Genomic DNA, 12,214 nt, shown 5'->3' with positions numbered 1-12,214 from the left:
GTGAAAACCTAAGGATCTACTGGACGTCTTTACCGTGTTTTGAGGGTGCTTCAAGCTGCAGTGTACGCACTTCCAGACATCCCCAAAGCTGCCTTGAGCGACAGGGTATCGGGATGATTCCTTGCTTATTTGCTCAGTGAGATCGAGTAGACTAATGTAAATAATCCGGTGCTCAGTAAAAATTGCGTGAGATATAGATGCATAGAAAAACAGACTCATTCTTGTCGTATGGTGACTTCGAACCAAGCCCAAGGCTGGCAAGGAGCAAGCGTGACTTCCTCCCCCAGTCCTTCAACCGGACTTGAATCCAAGCGGGCAACAGGACCTCGATATCGAAAGAAGAGAACATGGGAAAAACTACAAAGGCATGCTTGGTTCTTGTGAGAAAACTATCGTGGGTTAGTATGCTCAGCGCTCACCAGCGTTTAGATATGTACATGATGGATGACTTGCCATTCTATTCATGTATCACAACCATGTTCGGAACAAGATGCTACTAGTACGTATTAGTCCATCTATGATGCTCCAGGTAAGTTCTCCGTCTTCGATGGAAACTTCGACTTCAGCTAAACGCCTATGATAAGGTTGCTGTGCACCGCTGGTTCTCGAGCGTTCAAAATTCATGTTTCATCACGTCCGTCAAAGATTTCCCAGAAACCAGGTATGTGGTCAAAAGTTGCCCCAGCCGTTCTCACTGACATATCAGTCCCAATGAAAATAAAACGGACACCCTCTCACGAAGATTGGCGGAAATATATGTAAAAGTTCGGTGTCCCTAGACGAGCGCTGAACGTTCCAGCGCTCGGTCGACCGGTCAGGATCAGTGCTTCTATGATGCGGCTGAAACCTGTGCACAGAACTTTATTACTAAAGTGCAAGCGCTTGCTGGTATGTCACATTCTTCATCGAAGATCTATGACTTGTGTTATATTCGTCCAGGAGATGCGCTTATCATCTATCTGTCATCTGTCATTTAGGGGGAACGCTTTTTGTATTTGCTTATTCGACGTATCACTTGCACTCACACTCGTCCAAGGCAAATAATAATGCCACCACACGATGTTAATTTCAAAACTTCGCTCAAAGAGATTCCAGGGGCTACTAGTACATTTCTATTGTGTTATTACAAGGTGCGCGCGTTGTATCTGTGTAGGATAAACTGCGCTGTACTGTGTACATGCATGGCTTATTATAATTTATGTGTCTGCACCACGATAGGCCTTCAAGCCTTCACTACAGCTTCGAACTAGTGAGATCTCGAGAATGGCTAAATATGTAGAAACACGCGTTACGTGAAGCACAGCAGCAGTTCCCTGTATTCAGCGATAAACTCGTGTTGTTCGACGGTCCTTGTGGTATATGTTTAGTAGCTTTCGTCGATTATGATCTTGCCTGACTTTGTACAGGACACATGCATGTAGTACCTACTTGAATATTGTGGTTGATCAAGCCGAGAAGTGTAGGGTTCGGGAGAAAACTCGTTGCTTATTAGCCGGGTGCTAATTAGCGAGATATTAGCAAGCTAATAACACGCTAATAATTCAATCCCAAAAATCACCATGCTAATAATGCTAAGAACTGCCCATGGCTGCCTGTGCGTCATATATCAGAGGTACATTGTCAATCAGGTGATTCAGGTCAGGAATCGTGTCGGAAGGCTAAATTCCTGACATATAATGAACTAGTTACCATATATTTATTTCAAATTTTCTAATTGGTGCAAGCCTGCGCGTTCAATGATAATCCTTAGGTCCTAAGTTCTGTCAAATTTTCAACCTTGAACCCATGCAAGGTATCACCATGGATGTCATCGAGCTGCACGACGACACTGAGCGTTCCAGTGAGTATACTTCTGGGACACTGATGTACTCCGACATTCCGGAGTCCCTGACTGCAACACTTTTCCCTCCCTCAGACCTTCCCATCTCTGCATTCATCAAATTTGCGATTCCATCTATCACTTCCATCCCTCAGGCTAACCTGCCGAACATTGAGCAATACTTCTGCTTGGAACCCCCACACCCCATCCCAACTGGTCACGCACTCCTATCTTCATTACCAATCCCAATGGAGTCAATCAAAAGAGAATGTGATTCTCAAAAAACTAACTGGTCATGAGGCTCAGCAATCGTTCCTTCGGCAATTTGAACGTTACGCACATGGACAGTATCCATTTGATACCCCCTCGAAGATGGTCAATCAACACTGTCATGGTGGACGCACTTAACAAGAATTCCTGAGGGAAATATCCTCGCGGTCAGTCCATTTGTTGTATACACAATCTGGTTTGCTCACTCCGGTAAAGACCCTCGCTGTCAAGGTATTTTCCGTCCGACCAAGCTCAATGCCAGAAGAGCGCACAATGTCAGTATTCACGCGGATGAACTCTGCGCTGCGAAATCGTCAAAATGTTAGTACACTTGTGAACATGACACAGATCCGGCAGTGGTACATGTATGATTCTACTGTAAGTAAACCCCCAAGTTTCTTTGGCTCACACTCACACAAGCATAGTCCAAACATCCAGAGCGTCCGAGCATCAATTTTTATGACCTCGACGCCCAACTGTTTGGGTCCGGACCGAAAGTAGGCAAACAGCACCATGATACGAGGAACAGCTTGTTGTCGACCGAAAGTGCTGGAGGAGATGAAGAAATCGAAGATGATGAGTCCAGTTCTTGGTTGGACAATGCGGAAGAGAGTTTCACCGCATGCAATGATGCTGATTTCAACGTCGAATCTGAGATAGATCTCAGTGCAGAGAGGTTGTTGGCTGTATTGGCGGAGGTAAGTCCTGGTGGCACACACAAAGACAAGGGAAAAGGCAAAGTCACAGCTGAGGTTGAGATCGAGGGGAATGATAACGTCGATAACGAGTGGCCGGAAGAATGGGATCCATGAGCGGCTAGCTAGGTCATTAGCAATGTTTTTGCCCGCTAAACACAACGTCACGTGACTTGCTAAAAAGTGGCTAATAATCCGCTAGTTAATAACTCCCCAAGAGCCGCCTGGCTAAAAAGCAGGCTAATAATTCGTCGATTAATTTTATCCCTAACCCTAGAGAAGTGGTAGAATCGATCGATCAGTACTTCACTTGATTCCATACATTCTGTCTGGCCACTGGTCAGGTGACCACATCCATGGTTCCTAATTTTGCACGATGAACTTGAAAGGAACAGGTACAGGGGCAAAGATTAACTAGGACTGAATTTTAGCCCGTCCTCCCACAAATTCCAGAATGTCTTCGTCAGAGGGCCGACTTTTCATATATTTTAACCAACAACTCTGGATGAAATTCCAGTCGATGTCCCCGACAACAGATGCGGGCGGCCTTCGAGGTGTTTGTCCGAGCGATATCTTGACGATTATGGCTGCATACTTTTGGACGTAATAGTATGGGACCTTGCCCTCCAATACCTGTAGATATGAGCTGATTCAATATTGATGATCCAGGTTACCACATACATGTAGCATGATCCCTCCGAAAGAGTATACATCATTTTTCGGACTCGGAGAGAATACCGGCGCCGACTCGTCTTCATCATCGAGCACCAAGCATTCGGGCGCCATATAGGGTGGGGTGCCTCCACACATGGTCGGCACTAATGCAAGAGTTCTTCTCTCAGGAATGAGAGCAGAGAGACCAAAATTAGTGAGGCTTGCTTTTCCATCTTTATTGACGAGAACATTATTCTAAGCAAGCATCAGTTGGGCTTTCACAAAACCCATAAATGTGTACGTACGCCACTCAGGTCACCATGGGTAATTGACTGTGAATGTACTGCCCGATTAAGCGTCAGTTACTCGTATCAACAACAAAACAATCGACATACGATATTGAAGGCCTCGGGCAACATCCTCAAGCTAAAGAGACCTCAGTGTGCTGGATATGGCAAGAGAGAATAATCGACCGAACCAGTGCAAACTTCTTGTTGTAAGAAAGCCTTTCGTGCTCACGTTCAAGGTATCCGGTCAGAGATCCATTTTCTGACTACGGTGAGATAAGTGCTGGGAGGGAGCAAAAACTATCTGCAACTCCCCAAAGAGGAACGATATTCTCGTGCTCAAGTTTCAACCATATCTTGACCTCTCTGAACAACCGCTGAAGGACTGGAGTCAGCTGAATGAACGTGGAACCTATGGCTACTGACATTTATAATTGTCAGCATGTCTGCATCGCCTGTCAAAAGTATTTCCTTGACTGCGACCTAGATTGCTGTGAGAATGGCAGAACGAAATGATGAACTGGGCACCTACGTCAATACAAGTTGACCTGGAAGGATATTGATAGCGGAAAACAACTTGTCGGACGATATCAATGCCTCTCAGATCAAGTTTGCACCTATGAACCTTTGCAAATGCTCCGGAGTTCTGGTGGACATTGTTGAGTCATTTGACCGAGTTCGTCAGATCAACAGCACTGAAGATGATGAGCCTAACAACGGCATGCAAGAAAGGCCAGTCACTCACCCGAAACTTTGGACTAAAACTAAGTAGATGACATTCTCGATTGGAGGACGGGATTTCTCCGCAGACAGGCACTGATGCACCAAGTTCAGGTGCATTTTGTCAACCTTTTTGAAAAAAAAACTCCTTTAAGGCCTGCGTAAAGGAAACTGCATGGCTCATACCTCCATAGTAGAATGAAAGGGCTGTGTGCCCTTTGCTTTTTCTGAAAGCACTTGATTCTCATCCGAAATCCACCAGTATGGCACCTTTCCCGATAATACCTAGAAAATCGTGGTGTAAAACACATCAAAGATTGATGTGCCGTGTAACATACCAGAATTGCGACACAACCATATGAGTACACATCTCCTTCTTTGGTCGGCTTTGGCGCTCCTGTCCGGCCACCAGCCAAGATAGATTCGGGCGCAGTGTACCTTGCATCGCCCGGAAGCTGCTCGCTGAACATCCGACTATCTGCTTCACTCAAGATTACCGAGTGACTAAAGTCTGCAATGCGCACATGGCCTGAGCCGTCAAGGAGAATGTTGTCCTAGAGATATGGTGAGAATTTTGCCGTAACGTAAGTAATCGAAGCATACACCTGTCAAATTGCCATGTACAATGTTTTGCTTGTGTACTGACATTGCGCGTGAGTTCCATGCACGTGGAGTCATGATGGACACTGACAATATTCGATACCATGCGCCACCTCTATTAGCTGCCCATTCGAGGTCAGAGCTGGAGAACTCGGGTATACCACGGACTTCGAAACGACTTACAACATCCAACTTCCGACGTGCAGAAAAATTGTCTCGTTTTACGTAATCGTGCAAGGAGCCGCCTGCCATCCACAGGTATACAAAGGATGGGCCTGGGGTAATTCCAAAACCCGCAGTTATTCCATAGAGGGTAAGGATGACCTTGTGTCTCAACCTTTCCCTGACATACACCTCACGACAAATCCTCTGCTGAGAAATACATGATTTAGTAATGATTTATCTGTACATCGACGCTGAATTGTGTTTACTCACTTTGAATATTTTGTCCATACCTTCGTGATCATTTACATTATCCCCCAAAGTATTGACTGCAACCTGTCGATTGACGCATTACGTCTAGATCCGTGGATCCATGCAAATACACTGACCTCGGTCTCACTCGACTCATGCACCCACTTGCATTTCAAACCTGCACCAAACACATCCAAACCACTGGGGTGATAGTCACATTTCGTGAGAACTGCTTGCGATATTTGTGTCACCGTGACTGGAAGTTGCGACAGCACTGTCTTTATACTCTTCAGGATGTTTGTCTGTGACCACAAGAACTCCACAATCTGGCCAATCAACAGACGGTCTTCGCTGTTCCCTGACCAGCATAGTTGCGCAATCTGTTGTATTTCTTTGCTGATACCAGCCAATTGGGAGAACGGTTTGCCCCCCCGCTGCAGTGCTGCAATAACTCGTAAAGGATTTGGAATCCATGCATAAGGTAGACAGCCAGAAAACATCTGCTTGATATCAGCAATGTGACATTTGAATGAGAACACACAACGCACCTGCATCATGACACAACCATATGAGTAAACATCCCAGGGCTTGGTTGGATCCCCATCCTCATCATACCCAACTCGAAGTGCCTCCGGCGGCATCCACTGGACATTGTATTTATCACAGGAGTTAAAAGGAGCGTAGTCTGATTCTGTGAGGACCATAGAGAGACCAAAACCTCCGATACGGAGATCCCCGTCACCACTGACTAGAATGTTGCGCTGAGTTGTGGCACCGTCATTTATGCATAGAGTACAGTGAGTGAAACCTACAGCAGTAAGGTTACCATGGACAATATCCTTGTCGTGTACTACAGGAGATCAGTCAATCAAAATGCAGGGCCGAGTGCTACCCACAATACTGAAGACCAGCTGCTACTTCCCTTGTCTGCAATGTCGAGTCAAGGTTTAATGTGTCTCCACAGATACAAAATGCATACCATACGTAACTTCCTCTCCCATGACAGACCTACAAATTCCCGTTCCAAATAATCATCGAGTGATCCATTTTCCATCCATGGAGCAACCAACGTGGGAAGTGGTCCAAATCCTTCAATAACACCCTCGAGAGGAAGAATGTTGTTGTGCAACAATTGTGCTAAATTGCGGGCCGCTCGACGAACCCTCTTATTAGTAAACCTATCAGCGATGGCGATGGCGAGCCACTTCATGCCTTCACCTTGCCTATTGCTTGTAATGTTTGCGCATCTACGAAATGAGGGAGACACGGATCAATCAGAATGAGGCTTACAGATAGAACCCAACTATGCATACCCATGTGTAAAACCCTGATGGATTTGACCACAACCTTTATTGGGATGAACAATGACACTGGAGCTGTTCCACTGTTTGTAAACTTACAAGATGTCAGGTCCCACTGGCAGATTGTGTAGACATGGAACATTTCAAAACATCGTAAAGCCCTCCTATAATAGCAGGAGAATTCTCGTGTCTTTGGATGGCTGTTGCAGGAATCAAAACTGGTTCGATTTTGAATTGATCAGTGACATTGCTCTCCTGTCCATGTTAATCAGTGACTAGCCATTATTGATGACATCGACTTACTATGTCCATTGTGAGGTAAACCGTAAAACCCTCAGTGCTGACAAGAGCACATGGCGTGCGACAGTATTGTTCCATCCTTTTATGTGAATTCCATCATGGGGCAGGTCTTCATCTGACAGTCCATGAGGCTCAGAGTCAGTGTCACACGGTGGAAACAGGGGCTGCCTGTAATCAAGATAGGAAGATTTGACCAGATGTGCAAAGAATTCATCTAGATGTTCTGATCTGGCCTTCTCTTATCTATGAGTGCTTGAGATTGTTTGAATCGTCTGCCTGAGCCTGAAGTTTCTGAGAGTCTACCCTGTTCGGATCGAGTTACTGCGTCACATGTCACTATATTCGCCACCCCAAATATTCATCCATTAATATTCTTGGCTCAGTGAAAACTTGTATTCGATTCGTAGTACGTACCATCTTTCCACCTGACAAACTCAGAGGGCCGGACTCATCAACACTTTTTGCTCCCGAAACCTCTAGACCCTCACCTGTTCCAATATGTTCCCTTCAACCATCACCCTGACAGCCTGAGCCTCGACCTCTTCACGTATAGCGAGGATCATCTGGAGACGGGCCTGAAGTAGATCCTCACTCCTCTTTCCCCACTTCCATTGTTACGACTTGGATGGTATCTGTTGGCGACGCTCAAACAGAGCGTGTGTCGTCAACGGTCGAGGACGTCCTTGGGCTAGCCCAAGGTTAGGGGTCTTACTTGGCGAGGCTTCGGCAAGTAAGATTTGATGCCTATGTCCGAATCGGGTAGCTTACGTCAAGCGGATGCTAGATGATGAGCTGTATCTGCCAAGGCTTATGACACCCGAAGGTTAATCGTAAGATCGTCGTTAATTAGAAGGACGGAAGTCCGACTAGTTAACAGGGGCTTTGCTCGTCGACAAAGTCGATGAGTAAAGATCGAGACTAAGGACTTATCCGCAAAGAGCAGATAAGAAGATAGAATATAGACTGCTGGCTAGGCAGAAAGGATCACTCTGGTAAGAGTAGGAGGTCAAGAACCAAGTAGATTCAAGTTAGGGAATATAGTACATGGTAGCGAGTTTATATAGAGGACAGGAGACGTATTAGTGGGTGATAACTCATACTACCAAGAGAGGCAATCGGTAAAGGGCATAACCATAAAAGGAAAGCACGTTCGCATTGAGACACGGGCGAGGCAGAATGTGCTGGATAAGAAAGTGAGTCAAAGGTCAAAACAAGAAGTGAAACGCGCAGGGGCACAATCGTGCAGCTGCGGAGCTATCTATAAGTCGCATGTGCGACTGCGCACTGAGTCAGAGATCAAGAAAGGGAAAAGGGCAAAGGGGATGTGTCGTGCATCATATCATAGGTTACTGTCCAGACGGTAAGGGCAAGGGGACTGTCCACAGGATCAGTCAGGTGGTGGAACGGAGCATGGGTATGCTTTGTCAGTGAAAGGATCCGGCCAGATGTACTGGCTCTGCTGAAGCGACAGGTAGAGGGCGAAAGGGAATGCGAGGATGACAAGGATGACCAGGGTAAGGTTGGGGTAAGGGTATGATGCAAGGGCTGATATGAGGAGGATTAGGAGAAAAATGGTAGGGGCCCAAGCGTCTAGATGTTCTTGTAACATCCATTGCAAGTCCACGTCATACAACGTCGAATTCTAAAACGCTTGGCTGACCTTCATTCTGATAAAGCGAATACCCTTCTGATTTTCACCCCATCTTCACCCCTCAAGCACAAGACTCTGTCCCACTTGATTTGGATCTCACTATACTACTCAAGACTTTATGTCTTGAAACCAGTCCTCCTAATCATTAATTACACAGCAAAATGCTGACCATGTAGATTTAGGTAGAGAAGTGGACAACTCTGAATGCCAGTGGTTCCAGGAGCCGCCTCCAAGGCCAGAGATACATTCTATCATCATCACCAACCAAGTCAGACGCTAATGCCTCATGCAGTCATGCATCAGTCCGTTCTCATTACTCTGTCTTTTGCAAGGTGAATTAATGGTAGGTTTGTGTGATCGGCGGAGAAGACTTCTGCAGAGTAAGCGGTTACTACAATTGCTTGATACGTGTTCTCACTTTGTCTGCATTCTAGTTTCATCATGTCTGATGCACGCATACAACACTCGCTCTCGATGGACATGACTATTCGTGTATAATGTGAGTTCAGACCTTGCGTCCCGTTGATGATTTATTTTTGCGCTGCTGATGTTCATGTCTTGCAGCTAGCTTCCTTACAGGTATACACATACACAATCAAGAACCTCATTGGTAGGTGCAGCTCATTCGGCGCAAGTTGCAATTGACTGATCATCTTGAGACAGTCTCACATCCTTGCCTCCATTCCCAAGTAAGTTCGCTAATTTGTGCACTTCAAAGGTTGTACTGAACTTCAACGCATTAGAGTCTTCCTGTATGTCTGTGTGGATTACAAGTTCACTCAAGCCATCTCTCATGAACAGCAACACCATACCATATATGTTTTTTATATACAGTGCATTTGTTACTGCTAGCTGGTTGCATGAAGCAAACTTTCTGGGAGTGACGATAACAGATGTGTTGAGTGATCTGCCCTGATGCCTGCCATTTCCGCTCAACTGACTGCACTTCTACAGAGCAATGAGATTAAACGGCTACATATCAAATGGTAAGTATTATGGGTGACTGATCAGGCTCATCAGCGAGGTGCTTGACCTCTTTGACACTTAGCAGTTAGTACGCTCAGCACGAGAGGTTCTGGCACTGTGTCTCAGCAGTTCGAGTTGTTTTCAACAATTTCATAAACATCGACTGGGCGATCTTTTGAAGATCTTCGCGGTGTTGGTAAAACTCACTTTATCTTGCGCTTTGAGCTGGGATTTCAGATCTGGAATCCGCTGATGCTCTGAACTTCTGCACTGGTTATGCTTGCAATCACTTCGTGACTAACATTTCTATCTGATCATTTTACACCATCTCCTGCAGGAGACAATGTGTCAGCCTTCCTTCACTCATACAGATGAGTCTCGTCCATTTGGTATGAGTACAACTGCTGTGTATCAATCAGGCACTGCGGCAGTGGTGTATAATACCATATCGAGCAGAATTAAATTTGAATTTTTATGTATAATTGACTTAGCGTCCCAGAAGTGGAAATCTCAATGACAAATATTATAGGTCCAGACCAGTTTGAGGACAAATAGATCTGCAGAAACTGAATTCTTGATATAAATATCTTTGTGTCCAATCAGAAGCGCTGGGCGTAAGCTGACTCAACATCTGAAAACCAAAAATCCACAAACGAGCCTTTGAGGTGCTTTCTGGGAGCCATAAATAGCAACCGTCGGCTCACGCACCATTTTAGTACTTATTGCATCAAAGTAGACTCGGCTCTTTGCAATCATGAAAAAATGTGTTAAAACATATAATCTCATTGTAAATATTTCATTGTAAAATTACAGATAGCAGATATGATCTCGAGATTGTACTATTAGATAAATCTGCGTAATCTAAAGCCCAATATCTGCCTCTCCATGCCTGATGATCAATTTACACAAAGATTCGTACCTCTCCCTCAACACATCATCAAGCCTTATCCTGTTGATCAACACTATAATCGAACTGTAAGTGTCGTAGAATTGTTCAGCAGATGCATCGACTTTTTCGTATGTGCCCTCATGATATGCCTTGAGGGCATTGTGAACTGCGGCTCCTGCAAGGCCGAACACGCAGTCGAGTCTCTCAGTGTCGATGTCGACATAGAGCCCTTCTTGCCACACAACGTCGACAATCATGTCGATAAGGTAGTCGGCCTCCAGAAAATGCGTGACTTCGATTCTGTCAACCTGTTGGTGCGATTATTAGTTGCACAAATATTGTAGAATGAGATACCTACCATTTCAACTTTGTGCAGGAAGTTCAGTCCGGAGAGATAGCCTTGTACTACATTAGCCCTTTCTGCAGGCGGGAGGCGCAGATTGAGGGCGTTGAGAATATTGTGGGAGGCATATGTTTTGAAGAGTCTCCGAGTATGTGACATTGACGTCACCATTTCTTCATGTGCCTTTGGTGTCTTGAATTTTTCGTACGGAACTACAAAAAAAAAATTATTGATGCGCATTGGTACAATTGTGACTTACCATCGCTGATCAAATCAATCCTTGCGTCCCGCAAGGCATTCGAAATGTGCGCATTTCATTGTTTGCGCGTTGCTGAAACACCCTCCATTTGCAGCATTGTGCAATGGAGGTTCATCCTTGCCCTAGTCTTGATTGTCTTGATTTCCTTTTTTTTGAGCTTGACTAGGGCTGTGACGGCTGGGGGAGTGGCTGGGGGAGCGGCTGGGGGAGTGGCTGCAGGAGTGATGGCAGAGGCCGGTATCGTTAGTTGTGCTGGTCCAGGAGCTGGGGTAGGAGGGAGATGGCGGCCGATGGCGCGTTGACGACCGACCGGACGCTCCATCTCCAGCATCTTGGAGTAATTAGTATTGAATAAATATTAACAACAAAGAAAGAAAACACGTACATGTATCACTCCATGGGTAAATTCACCTCGCTCTCCTTCTTGCTCGCGGGCCAACACCACACCAACGACTGCTGGCCCTGATGTTGGCGCTGGCACCGGCAGTGGCATTGGCGCCAGTACTAGTGCTGGTGCTGGTGTATGTGGTGCAGCGGTGGTTCCAAGATCCCACTGCATATAGCGTGGGACGCCAGAGCCTCTGAATGGAAAGAATTCGTTGTATTGAAGGTCTTGAAAGAAGTCCGGCGGGTCCTGCTGCTCATCTGGGGAAGACATCAGGTGGAGGCTGCTGTGGGTAGAAGTCGTGCTGCTGATGCTGTTGAGGCTCGTGAAAGAAGTCTGGTGGGTTTTGCTGCTCATCGGGCAATACATCAGGTTGAGGCTGCTGTGGGTAGAAGTTGTCTTGCTGATGCTGTTGGGGCTGCAGGGGGTAATTGATGGGCTGTGGGGGGTAATTGATGGGCTGCAGAGGGTGATTGGGCTGCAGAGGGTGATTGAGCTGCGGAGGGTGATTGATGGACTGGTAAAGGTCGGGCTGATGATGCCCTGGAGGCTGGGGGGGGGTAATCATTGGGCTGGGGGGGTTGTGGTTGTGTTGCTGAGGGTATTGGAAGTGACTGTGGCCTGCATGTGCAGCCATCAATGCAGACGACGTGCTGCGGAG

The 12,214-nt window shown here is 46.1% G+C and overlaps 5 protein-coding genes across 5 annotated transcripts; 2 read left to right on the top strand and 3 right to left on the bottom strand.

Annotated features, from left to right (window-relative positions):
* Nucleotides 1-638: 638 nt before the first annotated feature.
* EDB93DRAFT_1153555 (uncharacterized protein) lies at nt 639-1,453 on the top strand. The gene is made up of 2 exons (XM_041449797.1): nt 639-888; nt 940-1,453. The coding sequence occupies exon 2, from the start codon at nt 1,047-1,049 to the stop codon at nt 1,248-1,250; it is 204 nt and encodes a 67-aa protein (XP_041306306.1). The 5' UTR covers nt 639-888; nt 940-1,046; the 3' UTR covers nt 1,251-1,453.
* Nucleotides 1,454-2,207: 754 nt separating this feature from the next.
* EDB93DRAFT_543805 (uncharacterized protein) lies at nt 2,208-3,048 on the top strand. The gene is made up of 3 exons (XM_041456669.1): nt 2,208-2,256; nt 2,306-2,467; nt 2,515-3,048. The coding sequence occupies exons 2-3, from the start codon at nt 2,345-2,347 to the stop codon at nt 2,899-2,901; spliced, it is 510 nt and encodes a 169-aa protein (XP_041306305.1). The 5' UTR covers nt 2,208-2,256; nt 2,306-2,344; the 3' UTR covers nt 2,902-3,048.
* A 1,286-nt stretch (nt 3,049-4,334) lies between these two features.
* EDB93DRAFT_543649 (kinase-like domain-containing protein) lies at nt 4,335-5,629 on the bottom strand. Its single transcript, XM_041456667.1, has 6 exons — nt 5,597-5,629; nt 5,481-5,543; nt 5,049-5,417; nt 4,784-4,999; nt 4,632-4,730; nt 4,335-4,574 (listed from the first exon to the last, which is right to left on the bottom strand). Exons 2-6 carry the CDS (start codon nt 5,496-5,498, stop codon nt 4,467-4,469), a joined length of 810 nt encoding a protein of 269 aa, XP_041306304.1. The 5' UTR covers nt 5,499-5,543; nt 5,597-5,629; the 3' UTR covers nt 4,335-4,466.
* EDB93DRAFT_1087745 (kinase-like domain-containing protein) lies at nt 5,513-6,669 on the bottom strand (the record flags this gene model as incomplete). Its single annotated transcript, XM_041446072.1, has 4 exons — nt 5,513-6,220; nt 6,272-6,309; nt 6,356-6,381; nt 6,449-6,669. The coding sequence occupies 4 exons, from the start codon at nt 6,667-6,669 to the stop codon at nt 5,513-5,515; spliced, it is 993 nt and encodes a 330-aa protein (XP_041306303.1).
* A 2,663-nt stretch (nt 6,670-9,332) lies between these two features.
* EDB93DRAFT_1105007 (uncharacterized protein) lies at nt 9,333-11,826 on the bottom strand (the record flags this gene model as incomplete). Its single annotated transcript, XM_041447468.1, has 8 exons — nt 9,333-9,469; nt 9,524-9,659; nt 9,885-9,947; nt 10,386-10,458; nt 10,597-10,874; nt 10,925-11,121; nt 11,250-11,499; nt 11,554-11,826. 8 exons carry the CDS (start codon nt 11,824-11,826, stop codon nt 9,333-9,335), a joined length of 1,407 nt encoding a protein of 468 aa, XP_041306302.1.
* Nucleotides 11,827-12,214: the final 388 nt, after the last annotated feature.

Source organism: Suillus bovinus, assembly GCF_016758785.1.
Source record: "Suillus bovinus strain UH-Sbo-P2 chromosome Unknown EDB93scaffold_39, whole genome shotgun sequence".
In the NCBI taxonomy this organism is placed as follows: Eukaryota; Fungi; Basidiomycota; class Agaricomycetes; order Boletales; family Suillaceae; genus Suillus; species Suillus bovinus.
This window is presented reverse-complemented; position numbering and strand designations above follow the sequence as displayed.